General features: G+C 38.9%; 2 protein-coding genes across 2 annotated transcripts in view; one reads left to right on the plus strand and one right to left on the minus strand.

The window, feature by feature from the left end:
- LOC103390249 (pappalysin-1) overlaps positions 1-13,878 on the plus strand; it is a 74,526-nt gene extending 60,648 nt beyond the window's left edge. Inside the window, exons 18-22 of the mRNA XM_017038299.2 lie at positions 345-492; positions 823-938; positions 3,758-3,829; positions 4,576-4,674; positions 12,907-13,878. Of these exons, the coding sequence (XP_016893788.1) occupies positions 345-492; positions 823-938; positions 3,758-3,829; positions 4,576-4,674; positions 12,907-13,011 (540 nt within the window). The 3' untranslated portion in view covers positions 13,012-13,878. The remainder of the gene's footprint in view (positions 1-344; positions 493-822; positions 939-3,757; positions 3,830-4,575; positions 4,675-12,906) is intronic.
- Positions 13,879-20,411: 6,533 nt separating this feature from the next.
- LOC103390250 (astrotactin-2-like) lies at positions 20,412-26,341 on the minus strand. The gene is made up of 2 exons (XM_025062792.1): positions 26,110-26,341; positions 20,412-23,018 (listed from the first exon to the last, which is right to left on the minus strand). The coding sequence occupies exons 1-2, from the start codon at positions 26,232-26,234 to the stop codon at positions 22,781-22,783; spliced, it is 363 nt and encodes a 120-aa protein (XP_024918560.1). The 5' UTR covers positions 26,235-26,341; the 3' UTR covers positions 20,412-22,780.
- Between the last annotated feature and the right edge of the window lie 1,458 nt (positions 26,342-27,799).

A 27,799-nucleotide genomic window follows, 5' to 3' on the forward strand; every position in this document is an offset into this window, starting at 1 on the left:
TCCTTACGCGGCCCTCACTGTCAGAACACTTGTCTCTCTGTGCCCGTTTCACTCTCTGTCTCCCTTAGCCCTACTCAATTTGACGCCATGCTAATTAGATTGCTATTGATTTCCAGAAGAGTCCTGCTTCAACAGACGTTTGAAATGTATACACCTTTTAATCCCTGCTGCCTCTGTGGCATTGTGGGTCAGATATCTAATAAAAATTGGATCATGTTTCCCCCTCTGCAACGGGATGCCATCTCTGTGTCCTTGATTTGCCAGTGTTTGTGCATTAATATGTGTATCTGTGTGTGTGTGTGTGTGTGTGTGTAACTGTTTGTTTGTGGATTAGTTATTTTCAGGGAGCATTGTCCAATGTAATCCGCTGTAGAAAGGATGGCAACTGGACGGGGTCATTCCGCCTGTGTCCACACAGCAAAGGCCAGTGTTCTTTACCTCAAAACCTCCAGTACAGCCTACAGTACTTATGCAAGCGGGGACACGGCATAGGTGTGTGTGCACAAATTTACTGTTATATAATGACAATTTACTTTTATTATTACGGATGTTATTGCATTGTTGGCAGTAAACTCCCCTTTTGTTGAGCGTGCTGTTGTTGCTCACTGTTGGCATCACTCCTCTCACTCCCACCTTGTAATGTTTACAGCCACTCTCTGCAGGCGAATTGAACGCTGTACGCACATTAATAATACATGATTTGAAAGTGAGCGGTGGAAAAGGGCAGGGCTGTGTTTGAATGAAAGGTCATTGACCAGTTGTTTACACATATTCCCATTGTTCCCCCGTGTGTGACTCCTCCTTGTTCATACACTCACACAGGTGAGGAGTGTGAGCTGAGCTGCAGGGAGAGTAACAGCGACGTGGTGATCCTGCCTAGCAACATGACAGTTGAAAATGTTCTCAAAGAGCACTGGCGGAACCCGCACAAAGTCAAGGTAGGTTTTTATCCGTGTGTTTGTGTCAGCCTCACGGCTCTGACAGACGCACTTCACAAAGTTCCGTGATCCACATCTCTCTGGTATTGAATTTCACATGTAACGTCCACATCCTGGTTTCTCTGACAAACAATACAACAAGTTCAGGTCAACTTTTCCAGGCTGCTTCTTCGGGCCCGGTGCTGTTTGTGTTAGCATCATGGCAACATTTTAAAATTCTCCCTTCAAAATAACCTAAAAGAAAAACAACAAAAACAGGGGCTTTGGCCCCAACTGAACTCTGATTGCCCCCCTGAAATGCCCCTACCTGTCACTCATCTGTTCTTTCACCTTACCAAAAGTTAGTTAGATGGATGGATAAACCCTGAAGTAAATTCAAGATGACTGTTGTCAAATATTTAGCCCCTCTATGAGTACTGTGACCCCTACTCAGAAAAACTCTGTGATCCACCACTGATTCAGGTCATACTGACATAGGGTCATACTGCAACTGCCGAAAAGTCATGTCCGGTCAAGTCAGTTTTATTGGCACAGCCCAAATTGACAAAACCCATTTTGCCTCAATTGACTTTTCAGTGACACATGAAGGATACAAACAGAGCAGAGCTGGTTATTTAAAAGGAGCAGTACACCTCCTCGTCATTTTTTGCTTGTAGAGCCTCTTAGTTGAGGTTCTTCTTGAAGTAGTATGCTGGACTCTTCATTCCCGCCACACTATCTTGACAAATGTGACCGACGCCCAGATTGTTGTAAGTGTTTTCATCAGCTCTGTGCCCGTTTTTAGTTGCAGTGAGCGGAGGATCTCGCCAAGTTGCATCAGGTTTTGAAACTGAAGTAGACAAAGAAGAGAACACATTGTATTCTTCCCTACAACTCCCTTTGTTTTTGTTTCAGTGTCACACTGAGTCAGCAGCTTTTTCCGTGGCTGATGCTGGCAGAGAGCGGGGGGGTGGAAGGGTTCTGGCCACACGGACATGAAATGATCTGTTTTTCATGGATTAGAGTAATTGATATGATTTTTGCTCGGTGGTCATTCGAGACGCGCGGCGATGCTGCTGGGATTTATGGCACAGGAGGAGTCGAAGAAGTGAGTGTGCTGTTTCAGACATGATGCGCCGGGCCAGGAGACTTTGCAGATTGTGTGCACATCCTGTGTGCAGAAATGACGTAATGAACACAGGACAGGAACCAGGAACCGATATAATACCGATACATAACCGATATATAATTTCATTTTATCCATATTTAAACCTATTTCACTGAGATACGCGATAGTTCATTTTTATTTATTCCACTGTAAAAATAAAGGCCTGAGCAGTAATGCTGTAATGGAACGGCCGCAGTGACATCTGGAGAGCGTTCAGGTGAATTAGACGCCATTATTTACCTCCATATTCCAATCAAAGATGGGAATTCTTTGTGTCCCGTTCCGAGGAGAAACCTGCCCTGAAATGTGTTTTCTAATTCTACTTTGTTGAGTTTCAGGTGAATGTCGTCCACCTATACAAATGATGTTGATATATTACCTTTAAACTGGTTTTATTTAGGTTCTCAGTCTGACCCACTTAGAATATACTTCTGCTTTTCTACCTTCTCCCATTCTTTTTTTGTGTCCCTCTATATCTAACCGTTCTGCACCCCAGCACCCCTCCTCCCCCTTTATCAGCAAAATTACCCTGTCGGGCCCGCTGTGGAATTAGTCATTTTCTATATGACATGACCTCGTCTGTAGTGGCGCAGAGATGGGAATCTATTTTTATGTGGTATCAGCGCCCCGAGAAAGCTTCAGAGGGTGAGGATCCCATACGTAGTGAGGGGTGAAGCCAGGCCACAATCATGGATTATCATGATTTACAGCCTTGCAGTGAGTGGGGGGAAGAGTGAGAAAATGAGAGGGAGGGGAAGGGAAGGAGTTTCTGGATGACATCATCATAGCAGAACACTGTAAAAGTACAGTAGTTGCAGAAAGTTTCACCTCTGAGACTGAAACATCTACTTTATCTGCTGCCACACGAGGATGTGCAGTCAGACTGTTGAACACACACACACACACACAATCACACGCACACACACGCACACAGTACAGATGTGTCAGCATTGTCTGTGCAGAGATTCAGTTGTAGAACCGTTACCACTACATTCTTCAGCCTCCTTTAGAATCAACAATTAAAATGTCCTCAGTTTATGGCAATAAAAGAAAATTTATATAGATTTCTAAATTATTAGTGTGTATTGTAGGGCCTAGAAAAAATATATTAAAAGTATATATATACATATATACTCTATATATAGCTCCACAAACATACAAGTCTATTACTCTCCGATCTGCTTACCTTCCTTCAGCACAAATGTTTTCTGTTACATTACTACAAAAACACTCCAGGAGAAGAGGATACGATTCCAAACATTCTGCAGAAATACTTGAACACCCAGTGCTGTTTGGCTCTGCTGTCTCCTGCTGAGGCCGTGACTTCAGAATCAGACTTGTAGGCAGATGCCATCAAGTCCTGGCAGCTGACGAACCCCAGTCTTTTTCTAATGCAAGCGCTAAAGTTCAAAGACCATGCACATTCAGCAGTGGTTTCTGTCCTCAGTCTTAATGCAAATGGGTATCTTTCTAACCATTTTAATAAGGTGAAATAACGAATTGCATTTTTTTTATTTTTGCATTTCTGCAACATATTATTTGATCATTTTCACATTCACCAACTTGACTGACACTTTGTTTTTATTCATGCTCCATGTTGACATAAATGCAATCTGACCAGGTCAGAAGGAAACATTTAATAACCATATGTTTATGATGTATTGTTTTGCAGAGTATAGTGTGTACAATGGCAATGAAGTGGTATCCACACCCTGAGTTGCTCCACTGTATCAAAGGATGTGAGGTAAGAGTGTTCTCTGTGACATGTCTTGTTATTTATTGCATTTGGCAAATCATTGAGCTCACGATATCTGCCCAACTCTACTCTGGTAATGCTGATTCACTCTTACTTATTGCCTTTATTCTCAGCCTTGTTAGAGTCCATAATCACTTTTGTCCCGTGAGTCGACTTTTTGTCTTAAACCTTTTGCTTTTTTCCTTTTTCCTGAAAATCTTGAAATATGACTCAGCCAAATATGTTACAAGGCTAATGATGTGTAAAACAGTACTGCAGGGCTGTGGCTTTATTTACATTAAATACTTTAGAGAAGACACGTTAAAAAGAATGCTTTTTCTATCATTCTGCCTCTCTTTGGGTTCGTACATTTTTATTTTATTTTTTTATTTTGTAATGAACGTACTTCTACTAACACTCCTCAAAGTTTCTTGTCATAAATGATATCATTCCATCCGTTCAGGCCAACCCTACCATCTGATGGTTAAGTGATCCGATAGGCTGATCCAACCAAATGAACGCTCCTATTGGAGCCATTTTTCGGCTGATAGTTTATGATGTCTCTGGTTTGAATTATGGGTCTGACCTTGCAAGACGTCAAAATGTCACAACGAAAAGGAAATTTGATGAATCTGATTCATTAGAACTACATGTAGTGCTTGCAAATTCCTATTATTATGACTACAACCGATATGTTTTATGTTAGGTAGCAGTAGAAGAGTCAATTTGCCTCACATGCCCTCTCCTATCTACAGCCATTCATGGGAGACAACTACTGTGATTCGCTCAACAACAGAGCCTTCTGTAACTACGATGGAGGAGACTGCTGCCAATCCACTGTCAAGACCAAGAAGGTACGTGGCACCTCTGTGTCTCACGATCGCAGGCGCTCTTCCAAACACCTGCTTCCATTGATCACGGTCCATTTTTGTCCCCCACATCTGGAGTCACAAAGAGTTTATGATTAAATCTCATCCTGCACACATGTGGATGTTTTTCTCTTTTCCTCCGCAGCTTGAGAGTTGCACCTTTTACCTTAGGAAGGTTTTATCAAACACAAGAATATACTGTTTTATTTCACTCCTTGGAACATCTCTAAACAGATTCTTTCATTTCTCTGCTTGACATCCAACCTTGTGTCACTGGTAGACAGATTACTGGTTCCAGGTCCAAGAAAGTAGGCGTCTTGAGTCTTCATCAATAGTCGCTTTCCCTTGGTATGTTTAATATATATGTGGATTTTTTTAACATTTATTTAAGCATGTCTAAATAAACATTAATGACTTAATGGCTTTTTTTTAACGTATGTCATGACCTAGGAGTGTTGGGGTCTTGTGCTCATTTTGAGTCACAGTTGAGTGTTAAGATGTGGAATTCATCAGGCTTTGGTCTCCGCTGGACAGGCGGAACTTTTAATTCTAGAAGGTGCTTGGTCTGGTTTACTCTTTGCAGCTGCTGGCAGCGGAGATCTGATTCGGAGTGAGTTATAGGTTCTGCTCTTTGGCATCTGCTTTTTTGGCATATTGCATGTGCAGATTTAATAGGATTACTTATACCTCTGCAGTTATCACAAATTACAAGATGTCTGGCAAATGCTATCCTCACAGATTAAGACAAATGAGGTCAAATGGATTAGAAAATCAGGACCATAGTTCCAGTGATTTGTTTTTTTTTAAAGCTTGTTCAGAACTTTATTGTAAGATCAAAAGGCTTGTCTCCCTTGTTAAATAGCTGCGGCGGAGTCAGTGAGTGTTCGAGTGGGAAGTGTTTTCATTGCCCTTGATTGACGTTATCTCATCACTACATCTTCTGGTCCCCACTCAGTGCGCAGGCTCAGCCAGATCTTGCGTAACTAACTTTTACTCAAAGATCCCAAAGGGAGGATAGACGGTTGAGTTACCACGACAACCAGAGGTCGAGCTAATTGAGAGGTGAGCAGGTCAATGTTAGAGTCTGAGGTTGTGATGTCGTACTTCAACTTGAACTTGCTCGAACGTGTATAAATGCAATGTGTTTTTTTCTCGTCCATGGTTTGGGTAAGGCAAGAGCACCAACCACTCCCCCACTGTATGACCTGAGATCAGATTAATTAAAAACTTGTTTTTTCTTGAGGACCCATATTTTAAAAGTCACAAACCTTTGCGACCCAAGTCAACAGACGTTATTCGTAAACTCCTGGAGAACATGATATGTGAGACGGCCCAAAAATTATTTTTTTTTGCGACCCACCTAAGGGTTGCGAACCCGTTTTTGGGAAACAATGGTATAGAAACATGGTAAAGTTCTCCAATTATCTGATCAGCTACTGCACATTAACCGGCATTAAAATAAATCTGCAGATATTGCGAAATATCTTTCCGGGCTGCTCAGAGAGCGCTGCGGCCCCCTTCCTTCCAAGACGGTTGCTTTTAAATCGATGTCTGCTCATGGCTTGTAAGCTACAGTCAAAGTTTATTTGTTCTGTCTCGCGTTGCCCTGCTGAGGATCAGCCTGCCAGCTGCTGTCAATCACACTGCGATACAGAGAGGAAAAGGAGTAGATCTGGTTATTACCCAAATAAGCCTTTTCTTCTTTAAAAGTAAGGAAAAGTGTTGATAATACATATAGAATAACATTGACTTTATTTGTGATGACCAAACCAGGCTGCCTCAACAATCTCTAAATTGAAGGCATTTGGCTCTGGATTCGTTGAAAAAAAAAAAATAGTCTGGCTGGTGTTTTCCACCGGTGGGTCTCTCAGAAAGATACAAGGTGGAATTTCTACTGAAATAACCAGTTATAATGCAGTTTATCAGCTGCAAACAGCCAGGAAGGTTGTTGTTGTGGGTGAACAACAAAAAGGAAACACAAAGGCATGAAGCTGATATATGATATTGATACTGCAGCAGAAGAAAGCCAGATGTTTGATATAATCCCCTTTATTCCTATTCCATGGCCTAATTGACGCTGCTGACTGACATGCACATGTTGTTACTGCCACGGCCAAGTCTCAACGTTACTTTTAAGTCAAGTTCCATTTCCTGACAACCTAATGGGGATACTTTGATATTTTCATGTCCACGTTTAATTTCCCAGCATGTTGGTACTCGTGTTTAGTTAGGTGTTAAGATTTGGTTGTTTATTTCTCCCGGCCCAAGCCTCTTTTTGATCAAATCTGTCAAAACAGAAACAGGATATTTTGCACCTGATTCTGATTTTCCCCCAAACTAAACACATGCGTGGCAGGCAACGAAGGATGCAGATGCATAAAAGCTCTTTAAAAACAAATGGAAAAAAGACACAATATATGGCAGAACGAATCTGTAACATGTTACTCTGGGCTGCTGAGTGATTGGCTCGCCGGGCGACAAAGACAGGCAGTTTTCCTTTTTAGCGGGAAATCAATGTTCTTTTGCCGACCACAAAAGCTGACTTGTATAATCATTCCTGAACATGGTTTTTGTTGTTATAGATTTTCTTCTCTGTCAAAGTGAACATCCTTTGATGTGATGTCTGTATCCACATTTTGACCTTCGTCATCAATCACTTGAGTCAAGCTAAGACTTGGAAACAGAGCAATGAGAAAAAGAAAGGCAAGGGAAGGAGAAAGGGGGTCAAGTCAGTGGTGCAACTGAACAATGGAAACTGTCTTAAAACACCAGGGATGACTGAAACTATAGAAGTATGTTTTAATACATAATACAATATATATCTCTGGAACTGTTCTTTGAACTTCACTCTTCCCCTGTGGAATTTTTAATGGATTTTGTTCCTCGTCATGAAAATAAATCTAAGACAGTCTCAGTTGCTGCCACATTGAAACTAGTGCACTTAGCAAAACCCAATGGCTAACTAAAACTCACCCCGCCGTTCCTTACAAACACCTATACTCACAACATTTTTAACTGTAGACAGATCTGGACTGCAGGCAGGCCGGTCGAGGATGAGGAGCCTTCGTTAACAATGCCAGACAATCATCAAAAATTAAAGGTCGATAAGCAAAACCAAGTTATAACAACAACAAAAAAATCATCAAGCTTTGAAGTTTTATTTCAGTCATCCATCCTTCGGAAAGTGTCCAAGGTCAGTCAGAGGTCAAACTGACCAAACAGATAAGTAGCTCCTCTAACCTCCAGGTTAATTTCCTGGAGACTTAATATAACTCCAACCGTAACGGCAACTTTCTTAACCCCAGCGTAAACTCTTAGCCCTCAACAATGACCCGGAAATCTTACTTTGCGTTTCATGGCGGGGGGGGGGGGGGGGGGGGGGGAGAAGTGCGCACCACTGAGCGAGAAGCTGCCCCTAATTACCTGGTCTGAGTGGTAGCCCTTTAAATATATATATGTAAAAAGTACTTGTGTATTCACTCTCAATGACTATTTAACATTTGGACAAACAGTAGAGCAGCCTCAGCCCTGGTGCCTCAGTCTCAGTGACTCAGTCGCCTTCGCTGCCCTGGACTCAGGACTAAGATAAAGGTAGCGGCACCGTACAAACACACTCAGACACAGATATGATTAATACGCTGCCAACCACTTTTTTTACTTCTTTTCTCGCTGATCTTTAGTAACAGGATAAAGGAAAAAGAACAGGATGAAATAAAATATTACAGCAGACTTTCATTCTCCCTAATCAGTGCGACCATACATCATCACGTCCTTTTTAGATTGTCCAAAGAGTCCAAAGGTTAAAAAAAATAAAAGCTCCTTTGGCTCATTTTTCTTTAACTTTCTTTTTTTTTTAAACTCTAAACCGGTGACGGAGATACAATCACAGATGCATCCATGGAAACGACACACCGGTGTAAATATTTGCTCTAAATGAAATCAGATTTAAAAAAAACCAAACTTGAATTGCTACGTTATGACGTTATGATATTTGTATGATTTGAATTTAATTTTCAAATCATAAATAAAAGAATGCTCCAATAAAAAAAGAAAAAGAAAAAAAAACAGAATCATTTTCAAGGACTCTGGAATTTTATTGTGAGCATAAACAATGACAATAAAGGCCGTTTCGAAATAGTCGTTTTTAGAATGTGATGCAACTTCTTCCAGACACAACATTTGAAAAGGTGTTCCCTTTTTCTCAAAGCTGAAAAGCCATTGTAAGAAATAGGTTATCAATTTTTAAATATTTCCAGACTCTCCACAGGACCAAGGAGGGATGGAAGTCGGTCGCTCATTTACTCGTACTTCCCTTCCCAGTAAAGGCTGCTCTCATCTTTTATTTTGCTAGAGATTTGTGTATTAGGGAGTTCTGGATGTCTTGCTGTGTATTATTTCACCCCAGGAGCTTTGAAGGTGCAAGGACTGGCTACACGTAAGGTCACCACAGGATACCCCCTTAATAGTTGCAAGCTGTTGGCAGGATTTGGGGAGGCAGGGAGGAGATGAGGCGAGAGAATGCCTTGGTAGTCTGTGCAAAAGCACCGTTTTGGTGGGTCTACTTTAGCCCCATTAATCTGGGAGAAATTCCTTTCTGGGATGTTGGAAGCAGTACCAGTATGCAGAGGGCACCAATTATGATTAGTTCCTCAGCTTGGCCTCTTTAAAACAACTATTTCCTAATGTGCTTGCATGTTTTGGTAAAGTCTCGAGCTCACATTCACAATAATCAGTCTGGCAAAAAAGGATTGCGTGTACGTGACTTTCTTATGTGGCACCGTTGATGTTTGTGTCTTAGCTGATGGTCCGTGAAAGCCACCACTGACCTCTGTGTTGGTGACTCATGCCTTCAAAATGAAGTTCTCCAGCATCAAAAAAAGACCTTTTTTTGTAGTTTTTAATTTTTTAAATTTTACTTCAGGTTTTCTACATATTTGCTTTAAAAGAAATTTCATGTAAAAATGGTTGAATTTTACACACTAATGAACAGAGGGGGCAGCAGGGGTATTTACTGTGAACATAGTCTAGTCTTTGGGAGGGGGTTGGGGGTATGTTTTGGTCAAGGCTTTAAGCCCTTTTGCCCTCATATTTGCTGTGTTTCGTTAATTTGCTGCAAATTAGTCGCTGTGAAAAACCATTAATGGCAAAACATCAGTGTGTGTGTGTGTGTAGTTGCAAGTGAGGTTATGGGATACAAAATGCAGAGAGTGAGGGGAAGTGAGGATAAGAGGGGGTTTTCTACACAACTCACTATAGGTAGTTACACACCAGGGGGCAGCGGGCAGTGGAACTCCCCACAGGGTTTAGCAGCTTTAACTGTTTGCTGATGCCAAGTGTTTTCTCTACATTTGCCAAACTGGGTTATGTGTACTTTACTCCTCAGCTGCTTGTTGTCCTTCTTAAACAGATCCTGCCTTGTTTTTTGAGGATTTTTTTTCACACTTTTCTTCCATTCACTCCATTATAATTAAATATCACATTTGATTTTAACAGCTCCAGTAACAACCAGGCAGACTTCTGTTTGTTCTACAGTAGAGGAGAAGTAACTGATAATGAAATGGAACTGTTTATTTTATCAAAGGACATTGAAAATACAAACATTACCTGCTTTTATTTTTCATTAAGGAATAAAAAAAAATAAAGACAAAATGACTTGTATCAAACAGTCTAGGTTTTAACTAGGTGGAAATGTAATGTTGGCGATGGATGTTGGATGTTATTGGTTAGAGAAATAATCTTACAATTGGAAAATCTAAGCTCACCTTTTCTCAGAAACATATCCCAGCTAACGTTATTGCATGAGAGAACAGAAAATCAAATTTCTTGTGTCTCTAAAAAAAAATATAGCGCAATATGAAACTGAAGTTTGGAATCATGGGACATTGGGCTCTTTTGGAGCTCAGGCCTTATTGGCTGTTACTGCAGATCAACGTCTTGTTTTATCAGTTTCCGTGACTTCTTTAACTCCTCCTTTGGCTCTGGGATGTTGGCCAGCAGGGGGCCGCCCACAGGGGCCGCCCAGCCACGCTGATGGTTGATGAAGGTCAAAGGGCGTTGTCTGTTTTGCCAACCATGCCTTTCCCTAAAAGAAATGATCTCAGAGTCATTTAGGCGACATGTTTGGAGATAAAAAGTAAAATGTCCTCACTTTAGATTCGAGATAGATTAGATTAGAGATTCTCAGTGGCTCAAGTTCCGGCTCCAAAGTGTCAACTTTAGAACGGCTGCTCACGCGGCCGACGGCTGTTCCTGCAGCCCGTCTGAGCCTGGGCTTGTAAAGTGGTCGCACGTCGACCTCATTTTCTCTAAGGACCCTGGTCACTGTACACCTGGTGGTCACGTTAGAACAAACACCCCACAGTCCTTAAACCGCCCCCCTCCTCCACACACTCACAACTTCTTTTATACCCCTTTTCAAAGAGCAGCCTGTGTCACTGGTCCTCGCTGAGCAGCACGCTGCCCCCTGTCATTCCACTGAACGTCTGTCTACAAATCCAGGACTGTTTCCTGTGTTTTTGACTGAACCGCCGACTGAAACGTTTTACCTTCCAGGCCGTTAATTTGTCACTTTGAAAGTCAGACTAATTTTACGACACCTTTTGACAGTTTTGTACAATTCAGAAGTAATAAATTGAGCAACCCCCAACCCTCCCCCCCGCCCCTCCCCCACTAGCTTACATCAGAGCAGCAGTAGTTAGCGCTGCAGAGTAAACACACACTGATTGTCTTTCCCTGGATTAGAAGGTGTTTTCTTTAAGTGTCCTCCTGTGATATGGAAGACAATGATTAAATCCCACACCGCTCACTAACAAATACAATCAGTGCACAGCAGGTGGTAGTGTGATGAAATTCAAGCTAAGAAGCAGCGTTCTTGTGCCTGTATACAACTTAAGGTTTAGAAACAGGCAAAAGTATGGCCACAGTTAAAAAAATAAAATTATATATATATACATATATACATATATGTATATATGTAGTATAAAATGTATTATCAACAAAATACATAAATAAATATGTAAAAATGTAAAAGTAAAAGTATATTATTTTGTATTTGTTTTGATATACAATAAACTTTATTTTATTTATTTATTTTCATTCATTCAAATTCATTGTACGTATTTGTGTATAACATAAATATATTTTATTAATATTTCAAGTACATTAACGTATACATAAGTACAAACACATTTTATGTTTATTCATAAGAATATTTATTAGATTATTAAAAAAAACATTTATTATAAAAACATGAAGCTCAGGCCAGAACTCGCTAATTCCAAATATTTTGCTGTTAATGCAGACGTTCGATCAAACGTTATTGAGAAATAGTTCACATTTTCACTGCACTGTTTGTTACAATCCTCCGTGGAGTCGACTTCACAACAGAAGAGACTTCATCACTTCATACTCCTGATTCATGTGATAAAATCCCAGGTCACAAACGCAGACATCCCCTTGGTCTGTTCATGGTCTTCCTTCCATGACTTGCAGCACATGTGTTCCTTGTTTAGATTTGCGAGGGAGGGTGAGGGGGCATGTTCTGTATCCAAACAGCTGAAGATAACGCAGCAGCAGCTGGTGCTGGTGACACTTCTCCAACCACGTCTTGTGACGTTGGACGATTTCAGGCATTTATCTCCAGATTGTGACGTCAAACTCTCAGGGAAAATATTTTTGTATGTAACTTTGGGAGGTTTTCATTTTTAGAAAAATGTGTGAAAAATTATCCCAAATAATTTTCAGCTTTTAAACTCTGAAGTACCTTTTACTATGAGTTACGTCAATTTTTCCGTTGAAAACTTGGTCTTTCTGAAGGGAAGATTAAACAAATACATTATATATATATGTACATATACATACATATATATACATATATACACATGTATATTTATACATATATGTAAATATAATAGTACAATAGTTTAATCATCACCAACAACAATAGTCTATTTGTGCTTTTGTTTGCCAAACAGAATAAAAAAAAAATTCAGACAAAAATGATCATATTAGTTATGAAAGCGCCAAAAAGGTGCTTAGAACTGACCTTTAACATCTAAGGTTTTGTGGGCTATAAGTGGCCCCCTGGGCCGTATGTTTGTTGCAGACAAACCTGTTTTTTTAAAATAAATTTCATCCTGTTCTTCTTCGACAGACACACGTAACGAATGCATCACTGCGTCAATTTTAATTGCTTGTCTCCTCGTCTCCTTCCTCCAGGTGATTCCTTTCCCCATGTCTTGCGACATTCGGGATGAGTGTTCCTGTCGAGACCCCAACGCCATAGAGAACAGAAAGGAGGAACACGCTCACTCCCTGGGGTGACCCACCTGAGCAGGAACCGCCAGTCTACGTCCCAGGAACCTTCGCTTCAACACAACACAACACAGCCAGAGTGGTCGAAGCAGACCCCTTCATCCTCCTCTCGGCCTCCAACTTCCTGCACATGCTGCTTAACAGGCATACCTCTCTATCCATACTGCAACCATAACCAGCTGAAATCGCTCCACCTTTACATCACGGAAAGATCTAGAAATGAGGAAGGGACTCATGAGACTCCGTGGGAAACCCCATTTCTCAGCTCCAAGGAAAGTAACCCTGCAATATCATCCTAAGAACATTTAGCAAAGAACAAAAAAAAAAAATAATAATAATAGTGAATTATATGAAGCATTTTTTTTAAAGATTGATAAAGCAAACGAACAAAAACATGAATAACCAAGCCTATGTAGCATGCCTTATGTTTAGTTTTGTGCTGCAACGACAGTGTATATTTTAGTGACCTCTCTCTTCAATCATCTGAGGCGAGTGACTGAACACACGGCAACTCAAAATGAACAAATCGGGATTTTGTTGTTTTTTTTTTGTTTGTTTTTTTGCCTTTCAAATATGAAAGAAAAACGACAACATTTTGACACTTTAAAGGCCCGTTTGAAGAGAAGATGGGATTTGGCTTTTATCTTTCCTGGTTACTGCACAGTTTGCCTTTCTGTTCGTCTGCGTCCTTTCTAATAGTGTGTGTGATAATGGTCACATGAGTTGAGTAGGTGGGGGGTAACACAGCTATATTCAAAGGCAACGACACTACAGGTAAAAAAAAAAATAATAATAATTATAAAATAAAAGTTTCCATTGCATTCAAACTTAAAAAATTAACATATTAAAAAAAATGTTTTTCAAGGATAATTTTTTAAAAATGTTCAAAATTTTAATCAATTGAGGGAAATTTTGAATTTATTACTTATAATTTAAAAAAGAAAAAAATTGAAATATTTTTTGTATTAGAAACAACAAATTTCATGATCCAAATCTGATTTAAATAATTTATGGGTTTAAAAAAAACATATTTTACTGCACGTTTTATGTCTGTGTAAAGCCTGGGAAAAAATGCCAAAAATGTCTGAAAGAAAATATGTAACGACAACAAGATAACTAGCCCACAATTTGCCAGTAGTGTTCTGCCATGTGTGAGCCGCAGCTTCGGCCCATAAAATACACAAACACGCATGAAGAAACGTCAGCTAATTGTTGACCCACCACACCTCAATTTCCTGTGACCATCTCATACTTCCAGCCTGAAGTCCTGAAGACTAATTAGAACTTTGATATCTTTCTGCTGCGACGTGCCATCATCATGTCATCACATCCACACGTCTCATTGGGGTTTTCCCGCCCTGCTGCTTAAAGAACCATCATTGGTTCACGGTTGCGTGTTAGAACACGTCACCCTCCACTCACAATAACACACATTGACAACATCACGTACGAAAATGGACAGAAATAGTGCAAAACGGTGACCACGCCTCACGAATGTCGTCCTCAACACCTCACTGCGCGTCGCTGTGATTCCGCGTTGGGTTTGAACTTCCTCCCTCACGGTGCTTGATAAGAACATGCTTACCTCAAGTGCTGATCTGAAAATGTTTAAACTGATTTTAAAATGATCCCAGCTGGGTTCAGAATGTAGTCGGTGGCTCTTCTTCTTGGCGCACTGCAGTCACACAGCAGTACGGAAATAAAGGGCTGGACAGAAGCTCCCGATGAGAATGTGTCAAGGTGGAAATAGACACTTAGACACGGACACACACACGACTTTAAACCCCATCCATCCATAAATCGGCCCAAAGCTCTGATGGCAGTTGGCGTGAGTTTAAATTTTCACTTTTTGGCTGCTGAATAGTTCTAGATCATTCTCGGCATCCAGCTTCACACCGAGCAAACCCTTTTTAAGAAATAACACTAAAGTGTGAAGAGAACAAGACAACAGGCAGAAAAAAAGTAAAAAACAAAAGAACAAATTCCACCCAATACTACAAAATACTTTGTTGATGCAAAGAATTTTCTTAATGGTTTTTTTTTTTACTGTCCTACTTCATCGGTGTTTGTATTATTGACCTAAGTTACTGCACTTTTTAGTTGCCAGGTAAGAAGAAAAAATGATACATAGAAATATATATATATATACTGTATATATATATATATATATATCTTTCAAAAATGTTTAGAAGCTGCTATTGTCAGGAGGAAATCTGAACGTAACTGTAAAATATTTGGTCATTTTGTCTCCCTGTGTCGCCATAACAGTTTCTGTCATTTCTGTACTTCGCTCGTCTCATCATCCGTCGGTCAGACCTACAGTCGTTATCCATTCAAAGTTCTTTCGGAAATTGTCACATATTTAGGCCCCGGCGAGATGACGGCTAGTTTTTCATCTGTTTGATACCGATGACGCCCTCTTCCATACATAAATCAGTAACTTGTTTCAAACGTTGCTCCCCAAATCCTCCTGCCCATGCTTTACATTGGCACTGTTGTTAAGCAATACATCCACTAGGGGCAGTGCTCCACTTTGCTGCCTTCAAACTTGCACGTGATCCTTTCTCGACCCAAATGTTTTTTTTTGCGAGTTCGCTATGTCTCTCTGTTCTGTCCTTGTTTTCTTCTCGTCTGTTCCGATTCGGTCCATGGGAGCTAAACTGCTCAACACTGCCCCCATAATTTGGTGTGGTAACTGCGTTGTTTCCAATGTTGGGGGATGCAGCCACAAGCTCTCTGAAAAAGAAGGGAGTTAAAGAAATAAAAAAAACACCCACAGTACAGACAAAGGTATATGTAAATTAGCATAGCATTTAGCATAAATGAGCCCTGCAGGTGAAGGTGTAGCATTTTGAAGAATCCAGAATATCGTAAAGGGAAATCTTACATGAAGGAAATGTCAATTAAAAAGGACTCAAATAGTAAAATTCATAGGAGCTTTAGCTGCGCCATGATGTACTAAATTAGGTACGTAAAAAACACGTCCGGGGGTCGAAAGTCTTCGTGTCGGCACTTAGCATAGGGCATAAAAAAGTGTTACGGGAAGGTGAGGTGTTCATTTTTGAAAAGGACAAAATTTCCTTAAGCTTATGAGAACATTTTCATTTAAAGGAACTTTTGTAAAAAATACTCCCCATCTTCTGAAAAAACATTTAAACAATTGAAAACTATCAAAATGATCACATAAAATATGAGATATCCACACAGAGCTGGTTTTCTTGTGAGTGGGGAGACACACACAGTGATGTGTGACAGGCAGTGTTGTGGTCCATCGCCTGCCATCGAGGTTAGCGGAATGTTCACTCAGCCTTTTGATTAATCTAAAGCCACGCCATCAGCGGATCCGTCCCTTCGTTCATAAAGTCACTTAATAACAACCAAATGTTGCTTCCACATTCTTCGACTAACTTGTTTCCTCCTCGGTCGTCACGTTGTCATCACTCATTATCCAGACACCAAAACAACTCAACGATCCTCACAGAACAAGGCTACAGAATGTGACTGCATGTAAACTTGAAGAGTTTTGTTCCTCGTCTTAGAGAAGGTACCCATAAGCCATAGCTGATCGAGTCTGAGTTTGAGATTGCGCAATGGATGAGGACATGGCCTCTCTACTGTAGTCTTGGCAGGATTCCTTGCTGTACCTCATGCCTGTAATGTTTGCTGCTTCTATATTTTTGGTATTTTAGTGACATGTTTTGCGTCTCATAACAATGGTGTAAATAGTAGAACTATTTATTGAGAGTGTTATACTTTTTTAAGTTATATTTAATGTCCATGTAAGTTATTTTTTTACATTGTTATTCCAAACAGAAACATGGGCGGGGTGTGAGTCAAAGCTGACGGTCTCTGAGATAGAGTTGGATGTTGGAGAGGAGCAGAGAAGAGGGCGCGGAGAAGTGAGGAAGTGATGGGTGGGCTGCTTTTTCTGGCGTGTCCGGCTATTTGTCCAGGTGTGAAAATGTGTACTCACACATACTGCCCCTGGGCCGGGGTGGCCACTGCTGACTGGCAACGAGTGGCGGCCAGTGAGTCAGATTTTCTACATAAGGGTGGCAGCCGTCCCTCTCTGGGACTCCCCTCCACTCCTTCGCTCCCACCTCCACCTCTTCCCTGCTCCTCGACAACACTGCCTCATCTGTCACTGTCAGGTATGCCTGCACGGGGCCGCTGGGGTCAAGCTGGCCCTGTAGAAAAGAGGAAGGATGTTTGCCCAGCTCCAAGAGTGTTTTTGAAGTCGCTGAGGGAACGCAGTTCTTCTCACTGAAACCTCTGCTTATCACGTTCGATATGATTTGTGTCGCGGCCCCTTTTTCTGAGAAAGCTTCCTTTCTAATTTAGCACCAGGTCGTTGTATCGCTCGTCTTTAAAATTGGATAAAAATCTTTGTAGTGTCCGATGCAGTACAAAGGGAACGGCGGTCGGTGGAACGAGCCCTGATGTTTCCGCCTGGATCTTTGTGGAAAAAAAATTTTACTGATGTGCCATCTTGTTGTAAAACAATTTCTTTGTGTATTGTACCACATGAAGTACCTCTCACAGGCCTCTGGTTATAGAATGCTCTACATATATCTGTTTCCTAATCCTTCGATGAATCCTGTCAAAGGTTTAACCTCCTTTTTTCTAAGTGGGAAGTACAAACAAAAGTGTATTTACATATTATGTGGATAACTAGTGGTATTACTGCAACGTTTCGTACCTGATCGCTCAACAAATATATTTTAAGATGTAAATAAAACAAAAGAATATTACATGATGATTGTATTTGCAAACCATATACTAACTGTTTGGGAGTAGCTCTCGGATTGATTTTCATCTTAATTATTATACGAGGATGAACCGTGAATATGTTGTGCATTGTGTCAAAGTATCACCTGCAAGACAGAAAAAAAGCTAAAAAAAAAAAAAATCAAACTATATAAATATAAATATATATATATATACATATATATATATATACCACCTGTGATGCTTTACCACACCACTCGCTGTCACATTTATTTGCTTAAGTACAAGCACTGTCTTAACCATGAGTTTTATACCTTAAAGTCAGAAAATTATTTATTTGTTGTCAAGAAAAGTCATATAAAAAAAATTTGTCAATTTTTTTTTTTTACACATTTTTGTTTGCTGAGAGTTTCACCAATACTGTAAAAGGTTGCCATCAGACCTAGTCGTCTCTCCTCTTCCTCCTCCGACTCCTCCTTCCATCTGATGGCCTCCTCCATCGTTGGTTTCTTTACACAACATGCACTTTTTCTGGCACATATACGACACACCGGACTTTTTATGTTGCAGTTGATGTTTCACTCCGTTTTCCACGGTTACAGTTATATATTTTTTTGGTGCTCTGGTACATGGCAAAACATGTGTACTATATTTTCATAAGGAAGAGTCATAAAGATGAGTATCATGTTCATTTTGCTGTCATTTATTGTGTAGAAATAAAACACTGGTTAAAGTAAACATCAGCCCGAGAGTGGGGTCACTTCTTTGAATGTAAGTCCTGTTTTTGTTTTGTTTTTTTCATATGTGTGAGAAAAGTCACAATTTTATGAGAAATAGTCGAAATTTAATGTGAAAAAGTCGTAATTTCAAGAGAAAAAAGTCGAAATGTCATGAGGAAAAGTCGTAATATTAGTATGAAGGTGTCATCCCACGCCCTGTGTCAGAGTCTCAGGTGAGTATCTAAAGGAAAACCTTGTTTAAACCACTTTTTAACAAATCCTGTTTTTCTTGGTGAATGACAGAAGTTTGATTTCTTTATCACCCAGGTGGTTTTTTTTCCTTCGTACGGACGACCTTTTCAGTCTCCTGATGCTTATTACGATGTGAGGCTGATGAGCAAGAAGACGAAGACTCTCCTTAACGGCAGAAGATTTCTCATCGTGACGCACGCATGATTAATGTTAAGTTCTTTTTCTCATCTCCCTCAAAACACACCTATAATTTTTTATGACTTTATGCTGATATATGAACAGTTTCTTTCTTGTAATGTTACGACTTTTTTTTCTTGTAGTGTTTCAACTGTATTCTCAAATGTGGCTCCTTATACTCCGTCGGAAACCTGCATGTGTGTAAAAAGGTAAATTTTATCATTTTTGATGCTCACTGTCCTTCTGGAAGTCCGGAGTAAACCCTCTTTAAATTTTAAAAACATGGGGCTGAGGTGCCTATAAAAAAGGAACTTATTCTTTAAACCTCCATTGATACATTGGCATTGAAATGTGAGTGCTGTTCCTGGCACACCAATGACGTTAATGGCCTAATTTGTGAGAATGAACATCAAGCTACTGATTTTAAAGTGCAGTTAATGTTGCATGACTGGAAAGAAACTGGATCTGAGCTTAAAGGAATAGTTTGTTGAAGGAGATGGAAAAAGAAAATGCTTCCCAGCAGCTCACATGCAGAGAGGCATGGCCACCTTCACTTAATGATATAAATTAGAGTAATTTATAGGCCATAGCTGTCTGTTAGTTTTAGTGAATGATTTCCCCCTCGTTTTCAGCTCAATGTAAATATTTTCGAGGCGGATTGAGCTGCGCGTCCGGTTAAAACCTGGGAAACGCGGCAGCACCACGGTCTACAGGAGTGGACAGGAAATCTGACCACACACGTGTGATATACATTGTTTCTCATATACAACAATATATATGATATATTGTTTCCTACCAGACATTAATGAGAGCCAGATTTTGTGAATTATTGGTTAATTTAAATTATTCCATTTCTGAAGATTTTCTTGTGTATATATATATATATATATATATATATATATATATATATATATATATACACGTGTATGGGGTGCACTCATTGGCTCTGCACTCAAATACTCTGCTGCATTGTCTGTGCAGAACCACTAAGCTGGGCCTTCCGCATTCATTCACGCCAAGGTACTACTTGCAAAACTAGCTCTTAGCAATTTGACTAATGCCTCAAATTAGTGGTGAGAGTCATTGCGATGCGACAGAAAAATTTCAGTTATGATTCATAAATGTTGAATAATGAAAATGTATTAAATATGAATGAAAGGAACACAACCGCAGTGTTCAGTAGAAAATATAACTTGCACATGCTGCACGGAAAGATTCTTGAAGGTGTTTAGGCGGCATGCCACCTTAAAGATTTTTTAAGGTGGCATGCCACCTTAAAAAATCTTTAAGGTGGCATGGCCAGACAGCTTAAAGAATCTTGAAGAAGTGTCTGGGCATGTATCCTATGCTGTGGTATAATATAATATTTATTAATATATATAAAATAGGTATGTGCTTTAATTGTTATCCTATATATATTTTTGTTTTCATTAGTTTATTAATCAAACAACATATTTTACTTTGTTTAAAATGCAGCATTGATTTGAAATTTTCAGCCATTTTAACAGGAATGAATGGAGAGGGTCTGGAGGATTTGTGGGTGTCCTGACATGTGTTAATGCTTTGAGGCAACAGCATCACATTCTTTGGTTTCTACTGATATGATGTGAACACACCACAATGAGTTGATGATGAGTTCTTCAGATTTACGACGCCTGAAAATCCAACTTTCTAGCACTGACACTTTAAGCCTTTGTAACAATATTAACATGTCTTTAATATTATTTAATAAGCAAATGTGTAATTATGGGATTTAGGATTTCACTCAAAATGCAAACTGCAAAGCTGTGTGTTTTAAAGCAAAAACGATGGGCAACGTGAACCAAGGAAAAATCCACCATGTGGAAAACCATCAACAACATTCAAGAAAATTGGGACGACAACACAATCACTCATAAATACATAAGGAAACAATCTGCAGATGTGGTAAACAATTTTGGAATGAATTATATTTGTGGAGGAATTCAAATTGTTTTGGAATTTGTGATGTTCGAATAGGTTCAGATAAATGTCCCGCAGCTGTTCAAGTGCAAACCTAAATAATTTTGTCATTTTTTTATACAATAATTCCACCGCAGAGCTGAAAGAAAAGTGTTTTTTTCTTCCTGTTCGTATTTACATGTTTTTAATATTTTACATTCTTCAGAAAAAAAACACAATCAAAGCCACATTATACCTGTGTCCATTCTTTTACAATTACAAATTTACAATGTCATAATTTAATATTACAATTGGTACAATATGAGATGAAAATATTTAGACAAAAAGGCATTGTTGATTTTTATTTAAACAACATCCATGGCTTTTTAAATGACATGACACCGGCCTGGAAAACAAAGGTCACAGGTAAAAGTCAGTGATTCTTTCTATTTTAGTGACTGTGGTGGCCCACTGGGGGCGCAAAAGGGGGCCTTGGAAAATTGAAGGAAAAATAATAAAAACATTTTTTTATTATTTAAAAACCATTTTTTCCTGAACTGTACAACACGTTAACGTAATCGTCGGCTTCTCAAGTTTCTGATGGTACCTGAACGCACCTCGTCTGACAGCTGCAACTGCTGCACGACAAAGTCATACTCTGTGTTTCCTGGTGGTTTGCGCCTGTTGTCGAGCTAATCTGCCCCTCAGGTGGGGGTGTAGCTTGTTTGTTTATTATTTTCTTACAATAAACAGATGTAATATTTATTGAATAGTGAATGAAAGTAAAAAAAATAAATTCTTACAGTTAATGATTTTTTTTCCCATTTTTGTAGCATTGTCTATAGGTTTGCAAAGGGGGTTCAGAAGAAAATACATTTAAATTTGTTTTGTTTAAGGAGAGTTCTTTGCATCAATTTTTAAGGAAGTGTAACACTGTCTATTTATTTTTTAAATATTAATTAATATTTAAAAAATTAAATTTTTAAAAAAACTTTAAAATAAAGAATGTATTTATTCCAAAATAAATACATTTTATTATGTTTTTAAATTAAGCACAACACGTTGTAACTGAATGATTTCGGTTCTTAAATTACTACACACTTCTAGTTGTACCTTCTGATTATATTATATTATTCAGGAGTGCAGTAAACGCTACCATCTTATTTAAAGCTGTAATATTTCAAGGTGTGTGAGTGTGTGTGTTTCTGGGGAAACCAGTGGAATTAAATTATTTACTGCACTATATTTATTATAATGTATTTTGCATGATTTAGTGCTAAAAACAGGAAAGAGAAGATGACATCTGACGATTCCTAGACAGAACTTTAAGTCCATGAATAAGTATGAGGTTTGAAAACCACCCACACTCTCTTTGCACATTCCCCTCAGACCTGTTTCCACAAAAAAACATTATATTTTCAACCCGGTCTATTAAATCTATTGTTTCACTACAGAGTTCGTCAGAGACTGTGTCCTGTGGTGTGAACATGAAAACAAGTCCTTTTGTTTTTACTTACTTTCAAAAATGGCTTCAACACGTTAAAGTTCACCTTTTAAATAAAGGTAGTAAAGGCAAATAAGTTACACTATTGATTCTCCACCTTTTTTTTTCTCCTTCTGTTCCAAATAAGCGTTAAAGCACCAGAAAGGAACTACAATAATACATTCAAAGTACTCAAGCCAAGCAGTTTCTCTTGGCCAAATAATTATTTACAAGTTCACACTGTGGTTCGTCATTGATATGTGCAATCACTGGCATATTTGCATTGAACCTCTTTTTTTTTTTTTTTCTTGTCCCATAATAAAAGTAGGCCACACAAAAATATGTTTTTTGGGTAGCATTACCGTGATGTCCAGTGAGTTCTGAGGTTCTTTCTCTGGTTTTCAAAACGCACCAGTCAACTGAGAGACGCTGCGGATCGGGGGGTGGGGGTTTTGTCCAGGGCATCAGACGACACAGCAGTCATTTCCAAACTTCTGTTTCATCGGAGTTTGGTGTTGCTGTATGTGTTGCGCTGTACAGAGATCAGCTTCTCCATGCAGGTGGTGCGACTTTCGTGGAGCGAGCCGTGCCAGATGTTACTGGGAGGTCGCCCCTCCTCGCTCCGACAGAAGACATACGCCATGGTGTCGGTGCGACTCTGGATGTGGGTGCTGCGCAGGAGGGAGCGACAGTAGTGACTTAACTTCTCCACCCGGCGAAGTATCAGGTTTGCTTTTCTGTGAAGGAAAAGTCAAACAAATTAATAGCAGGTAATTCATTTAAATGCTTCACTTCGACTTCTTCCACGCTCGCAGCAAACTTCAACAATAAAACACACTTTGTTATTGTTTACTTAAAATGGTTTTAATTTGTCTGTTGGTTCTGAATCCAGGCTACGCTAGTCCACATGCTGTTCTGACCGGGAAGAGCTGGAATGAGTGAGGAGCTGGAGTGGTGGCTTTGGGACAGAGCAAGTAACATTTTTTTGTTTTTTGGGGGGGTGAGTGGAGGGGGAGCATCACATTGATATCGTCCAGAGTTAAAAATCCACACATTTTAACGCATCACCACTGTATTGGTTGCTACTGATTGTGAACATAAAAATATTTCTGCCCTCAAATCAAAACTGACTGAGTCATGTCAACTAGCGGTGGGTCAATCGGATACTTAGGATTGGTATCAGTTCAGTATTGGTCAAAATTTCATGGTTGAACATTGGGAAAAATAATAACTTTGTCCCGTCCCATCTGTTACCTAAACCCAAATGATCAACCTAATTTGCGTGGCATGGCGTAAACAGGGACACTGTTGCCTTAGCAACGTCAGCCTGCCCCATGCTGGAGGAAGGAGAAAGGTATCAGTATCGTATCGGTATCGGCAGATACAAGTTGCAGTATAGATATCGGACAAGCAAAAGTTGCACCAAGCCATCGCTCATCGATGGGACAGAAACCAGGAACAGAGCATCAAGATACTCTAATACGTAGACCAGAGGAGTCTGTGATCAGAGCGCCATACGCGATTCCAATGTTATTGTAAAACCTCTGCTTCCTTCATTAAAGCCCCTATGAGCTATTATCAGTGTATGTTTAATACAACCTCTCATTAGAAAATTCAAACTGCGACGTCTGGAGACACGTACGTCTGCGGGTCCAGGATCTGGAGCTGCTGTTTATGATGTGCAGCAGCCATATATCAGGTCAATTTGGAAAAGATCAAAATAAAAACATACCTGCAGTGTAAGTATCCAGGCTTGTTAAGCTCATATGGATACTGAAATGAGGAAAACACACAGGGGGAGAGGGAAAAATTCCATTTGTTTTGAAAAAGCAATGTCTGCTGAGCATCAACATCTGTCTTTAGTTAGGCGAGCAGTACAGACATCGTTTTCACTTATTTGCCGAAAAAGGGGGGCATTTCTCATTTCCCTTAAATTCTTATGTCTGACAAAACAGAATTCCACACACATAATGACAGGAGGCTTGCAAGCACGCAACCTAAACACAAATTAAAAACATTAAATGTTGTTCAAAAAACAAGCCTGAATTGTAAAACAATATATTCTATTGGTAAGTCCTTTGAGAATAGTAAAAAAAATCTCAATTTAAACATAATGTAAGAGTATATATTGTTGGTTGACACCAAACACTTCAGGGCAGATAATAGCTATGTTTATGTTGAAGGAAGAAAGAGCATCACAGCACTTCCACAAAACAATACAATTATGAAAGGAGCCAGTGTTCAGCTGAAACAATGCTGGTGGACATTTGCGGGCTCCTGGGATTCTCAGCTCCTGCAGGAGTGCTGACTGCGCTTGTGTTTCACTTGGCCATTCTGTTACCCTTTAAAAAGGTACCACCAATAGAGCCTGCTTGTAAATTACCCCAACGAGGCTCAAACCTGCCAACTTCAGGCAGTAAATAATCCTAGCTCTCTCATCCAAAAGCAACCCCCACCTTTTTGCGAGTGCCCACACACAAACATGTACACAAACACACCACCGTTTGACCACCCAAATCTCCATCCTAGCTCTCTGTAGTCAACCATTGCCTCCTACCTCCCCCCACCTCCACCCTCCCCACCCCTCACATCGCCAATCAAAGAAAATCATAATGTTTTACAGACAAAGGTTAATCCACAAATATCATATTATTTATGGGCCAAAAGAAGTGTTTCCAGGCAGTGGGGCTGAACAAACAAAAACATTGGACGGCAATAAGACAAACCAACACATGAGCTAACCCAGCAGTTGGTTTGTCATGCCCAGATCAACTGTCGTGTCAAACATAAATTTTCAAGTTTAATAGTTTTTTGTTATATAAATGGTTTGTTTCCTTCCCTCGCTGCAGTTTGTTATTCAGTAAACTAACTGAAGCCTCCAATGGTGAGGTAATGTCTGCACACAATACAATGTGTCTGCGGGGGTGTCCCCGTAAAGAGGGTCACCATTGAGGGGACGTCGGGGTGGCACGATGTGGACGCGATGGAACGTTTTTACGAGAAAGAGGAGGAAATGGGAGTTGGAAGCGAAGTTGGTTTAACTTGACTATCAAATTTAGTGTTTGGCTTGGCGGGAAAACACTGTTTCAGCACCACACTGGTAATGTGAGGAGCTACAGTAACTGCAGAGTTTCATGATGACCCAGCTCTCCTGCTTCTCTATATGAAGTGTTTTAAGACGTGGGTAAACTGAAGGGGGGCAGCCCGATACTTAAGCAACACTTTTGTTTGAGGGATGACTTAATGACTGGGGCTTTGCAAAACAAATCCCATTGTTACTCTTTTGCAATATAAAAAAATTTAATATAATTGCGTTACATCATTTGAGAAGATTCATTATGTAGAACATGTATTTTAGGACATAGAATGGATGAGGTTCCACTGTCCATTCACTTGTCACTGCTCTGATACACAGCTGATATGCTATCTATCTTGTTATTTGCACACATTGTGTGAAAACTTTTTTTTCTTTGGTGAACCTTAAAGCTTTTTTCAATGTATAAAGATTAATCATGTTTGATTATGATCGGAATTAGCCATGATTAATTGTGATTAATCCTCAGTTAAACTATGAATTTAAAAATTTGAATCATTTGACAGCCATTTTAAAAATACAAAAATTCGAATAAAAATACTACACTACTAGTCTATAAAGTTCCAAACTGGAGGAAATGACTAAATTCCAAGATGTGAAAGCAACTGATTCTAATAAAATTTATGCGTACATTTTTGTTCTTTTTTTTTTCCTTTGTCTTTAAAAGGAAATAACCTCTGAGGCATTCTCTAAAAGGTCATAGAAAAGCTTTGACATCACTCAAATCTCATCACCTGGGGCCCAGCTCATCCTCACTACGCCAAACAAAGTCTCCAAACTTTTCATAGTGTGAGTTATAGTGGTGTTGGACCCGATAAAGCAGCGGTGGAGAGATCTCCATCAGTGTGTTGTAGGCCATCTGCTGCTCCTTCCCACTGGTGTAGCCATTGTACAGGTTGTAAACTTTGTCTGCTATCTCTGTCAGTAGGCAAAAAACAGAGAGACAGGGAAAGATCAGGACCTGGTAAGTAAAAGTATGAATTAAAATGTTGTCTATTTATTTGTGCATTGTGCAGTTTCTGTTGTTATTATTAGTACCTTGAGTGTTAAGTGGCACTTTAATGCAGTTAAATCACCTATTTGTTGAGGGGTATGGCAAAATAAATGTTCAATTGCTTTTGTTTATATAGTAATTACTCACCTCTGGGCAGTGCAAAGTGCCACTTGGGGTGAACAAGATAAAAATGTTATGGTGGTTTGGAGTGGTTTTTAAGTGTCTTACAATAAATTGTTACATTTACATTACTTTACATTACAGTTTAAAACATTTTTGAAGTTTTTTGCTTTAAATCTTTTGCCAAAAACAAAAAGTTTTCGTGTAATTTTTAGTCAAATTTGATGAGATTTTAATGGAAATTTTTGTAAAATTGTTTTTACAAAAGTTATCTTTTCCTGCATGTTTCTCATAAAATTAGTGCATTTAGAGAACATTTTTTGAAATATTTTGTATTAAATTTCTTGTCAAAATCTGAAGTCATTCATGTCATTTTTAGTCAAATATTGTCAAATTTTGAGGAAAATATTTGTAAAAATGTTTTTCAAAGTTTTATTTTTTCTCGTAAAATTAGGGCATTTAGAGAACATTTTTAGAAATATTTTTGTATAAACTTTTATGTCAAAATATAAATTTTTAGTGTCAATTCCTGTCAAAAACTAAAATTATTTGACAAAAATTGTTGTAAAATTACTTTTAAAAATGTTATCTTTTCCTGCATGTTTCTCAAAAAATTAGGTCATTTAGAGAACATTTTTAGAATTTTTTTTTGATAAAACTTCTCTCAAAATGTGAATTTTCCATGTCATTTTTGTGAAAAAACTAAAAAACGTTGACAAAAATGTTTGTAAATTATTTTGAAAAATGTGATCATTTCCTGCATGTTTTTCATAAAATTAGGACTTTTAGAGAACATTTTTAGAAATATTTTTGTATAAGTCGTTCTGTCAAAATGTGAATTTTTCATGTCATTTTTGGACAAAAACTGAAAACTTTGATGAAAATGTTTTGTAAAATTAGTTTTCAAAATTGTATCTTTGCCTGCTTGTTTCTCATAAAATTAGTGCACCTAGAAAACATTTTTACAAATGTTTCTGTTTATAAGGTGTTGTCAAAATGTCAGTTTTTCATGTCATTTTTGGTCAAAAACTAAGAAACTTTGATGAAAATGTTTTGTAAAATTAGTTTTCAAAATTGTATCTTTGCCTGCTTGTTTCTCATAAAATTAGTGCACCTAGAAAACATTTTTACAAATGTTTCTGTTTATAAGGTGTTGTCAAAATGTCAGTTTTTCATGTCATTTTTGGTCAAAAACTAAGAAACTTTGATGAAAATGTTTTGTAAAATTATTTTTCAAAATTGTATCTCTGCCTACATCGTTTGCATAAAATTAGTGCATGTGAGGAACATTTTTACAAATTTTTCTGTTG

Source organism: Cynoglossus semilaevis, chromosome 14 (assembly GCF_000523025.1).
Source record: "Cynoglossus semilaevis isolate Cse_v1.0 chromosome 14, Cse_v1.0, whole genome shotgun sequence".
Classification (NCBI taxonomy): Eukaryota; Metazoa; Chordata; class Actinopteri; order Pleuronectiformes; family Cynoglossidae; genus Cynoglossus; species Cynoglossus semilaevis.

Excerpts from the sequence above, each read along its gene's own strand:
- LOC103390250 (XM_025062792.1), bottom strand. The coding sequence starts at position 26,234 with ATGGCCTACAACACACTGATGGAGATCTCTCCACCGCTGCTTTATCGG. Across the intron at positions 23,019-26,109 it reads GAGGATGAGCTGGGCCCCAG|AAAAGCAAACCTGATACTTC; the intron begins GTGATGAGATTT and ends TTTCCTTCACAG.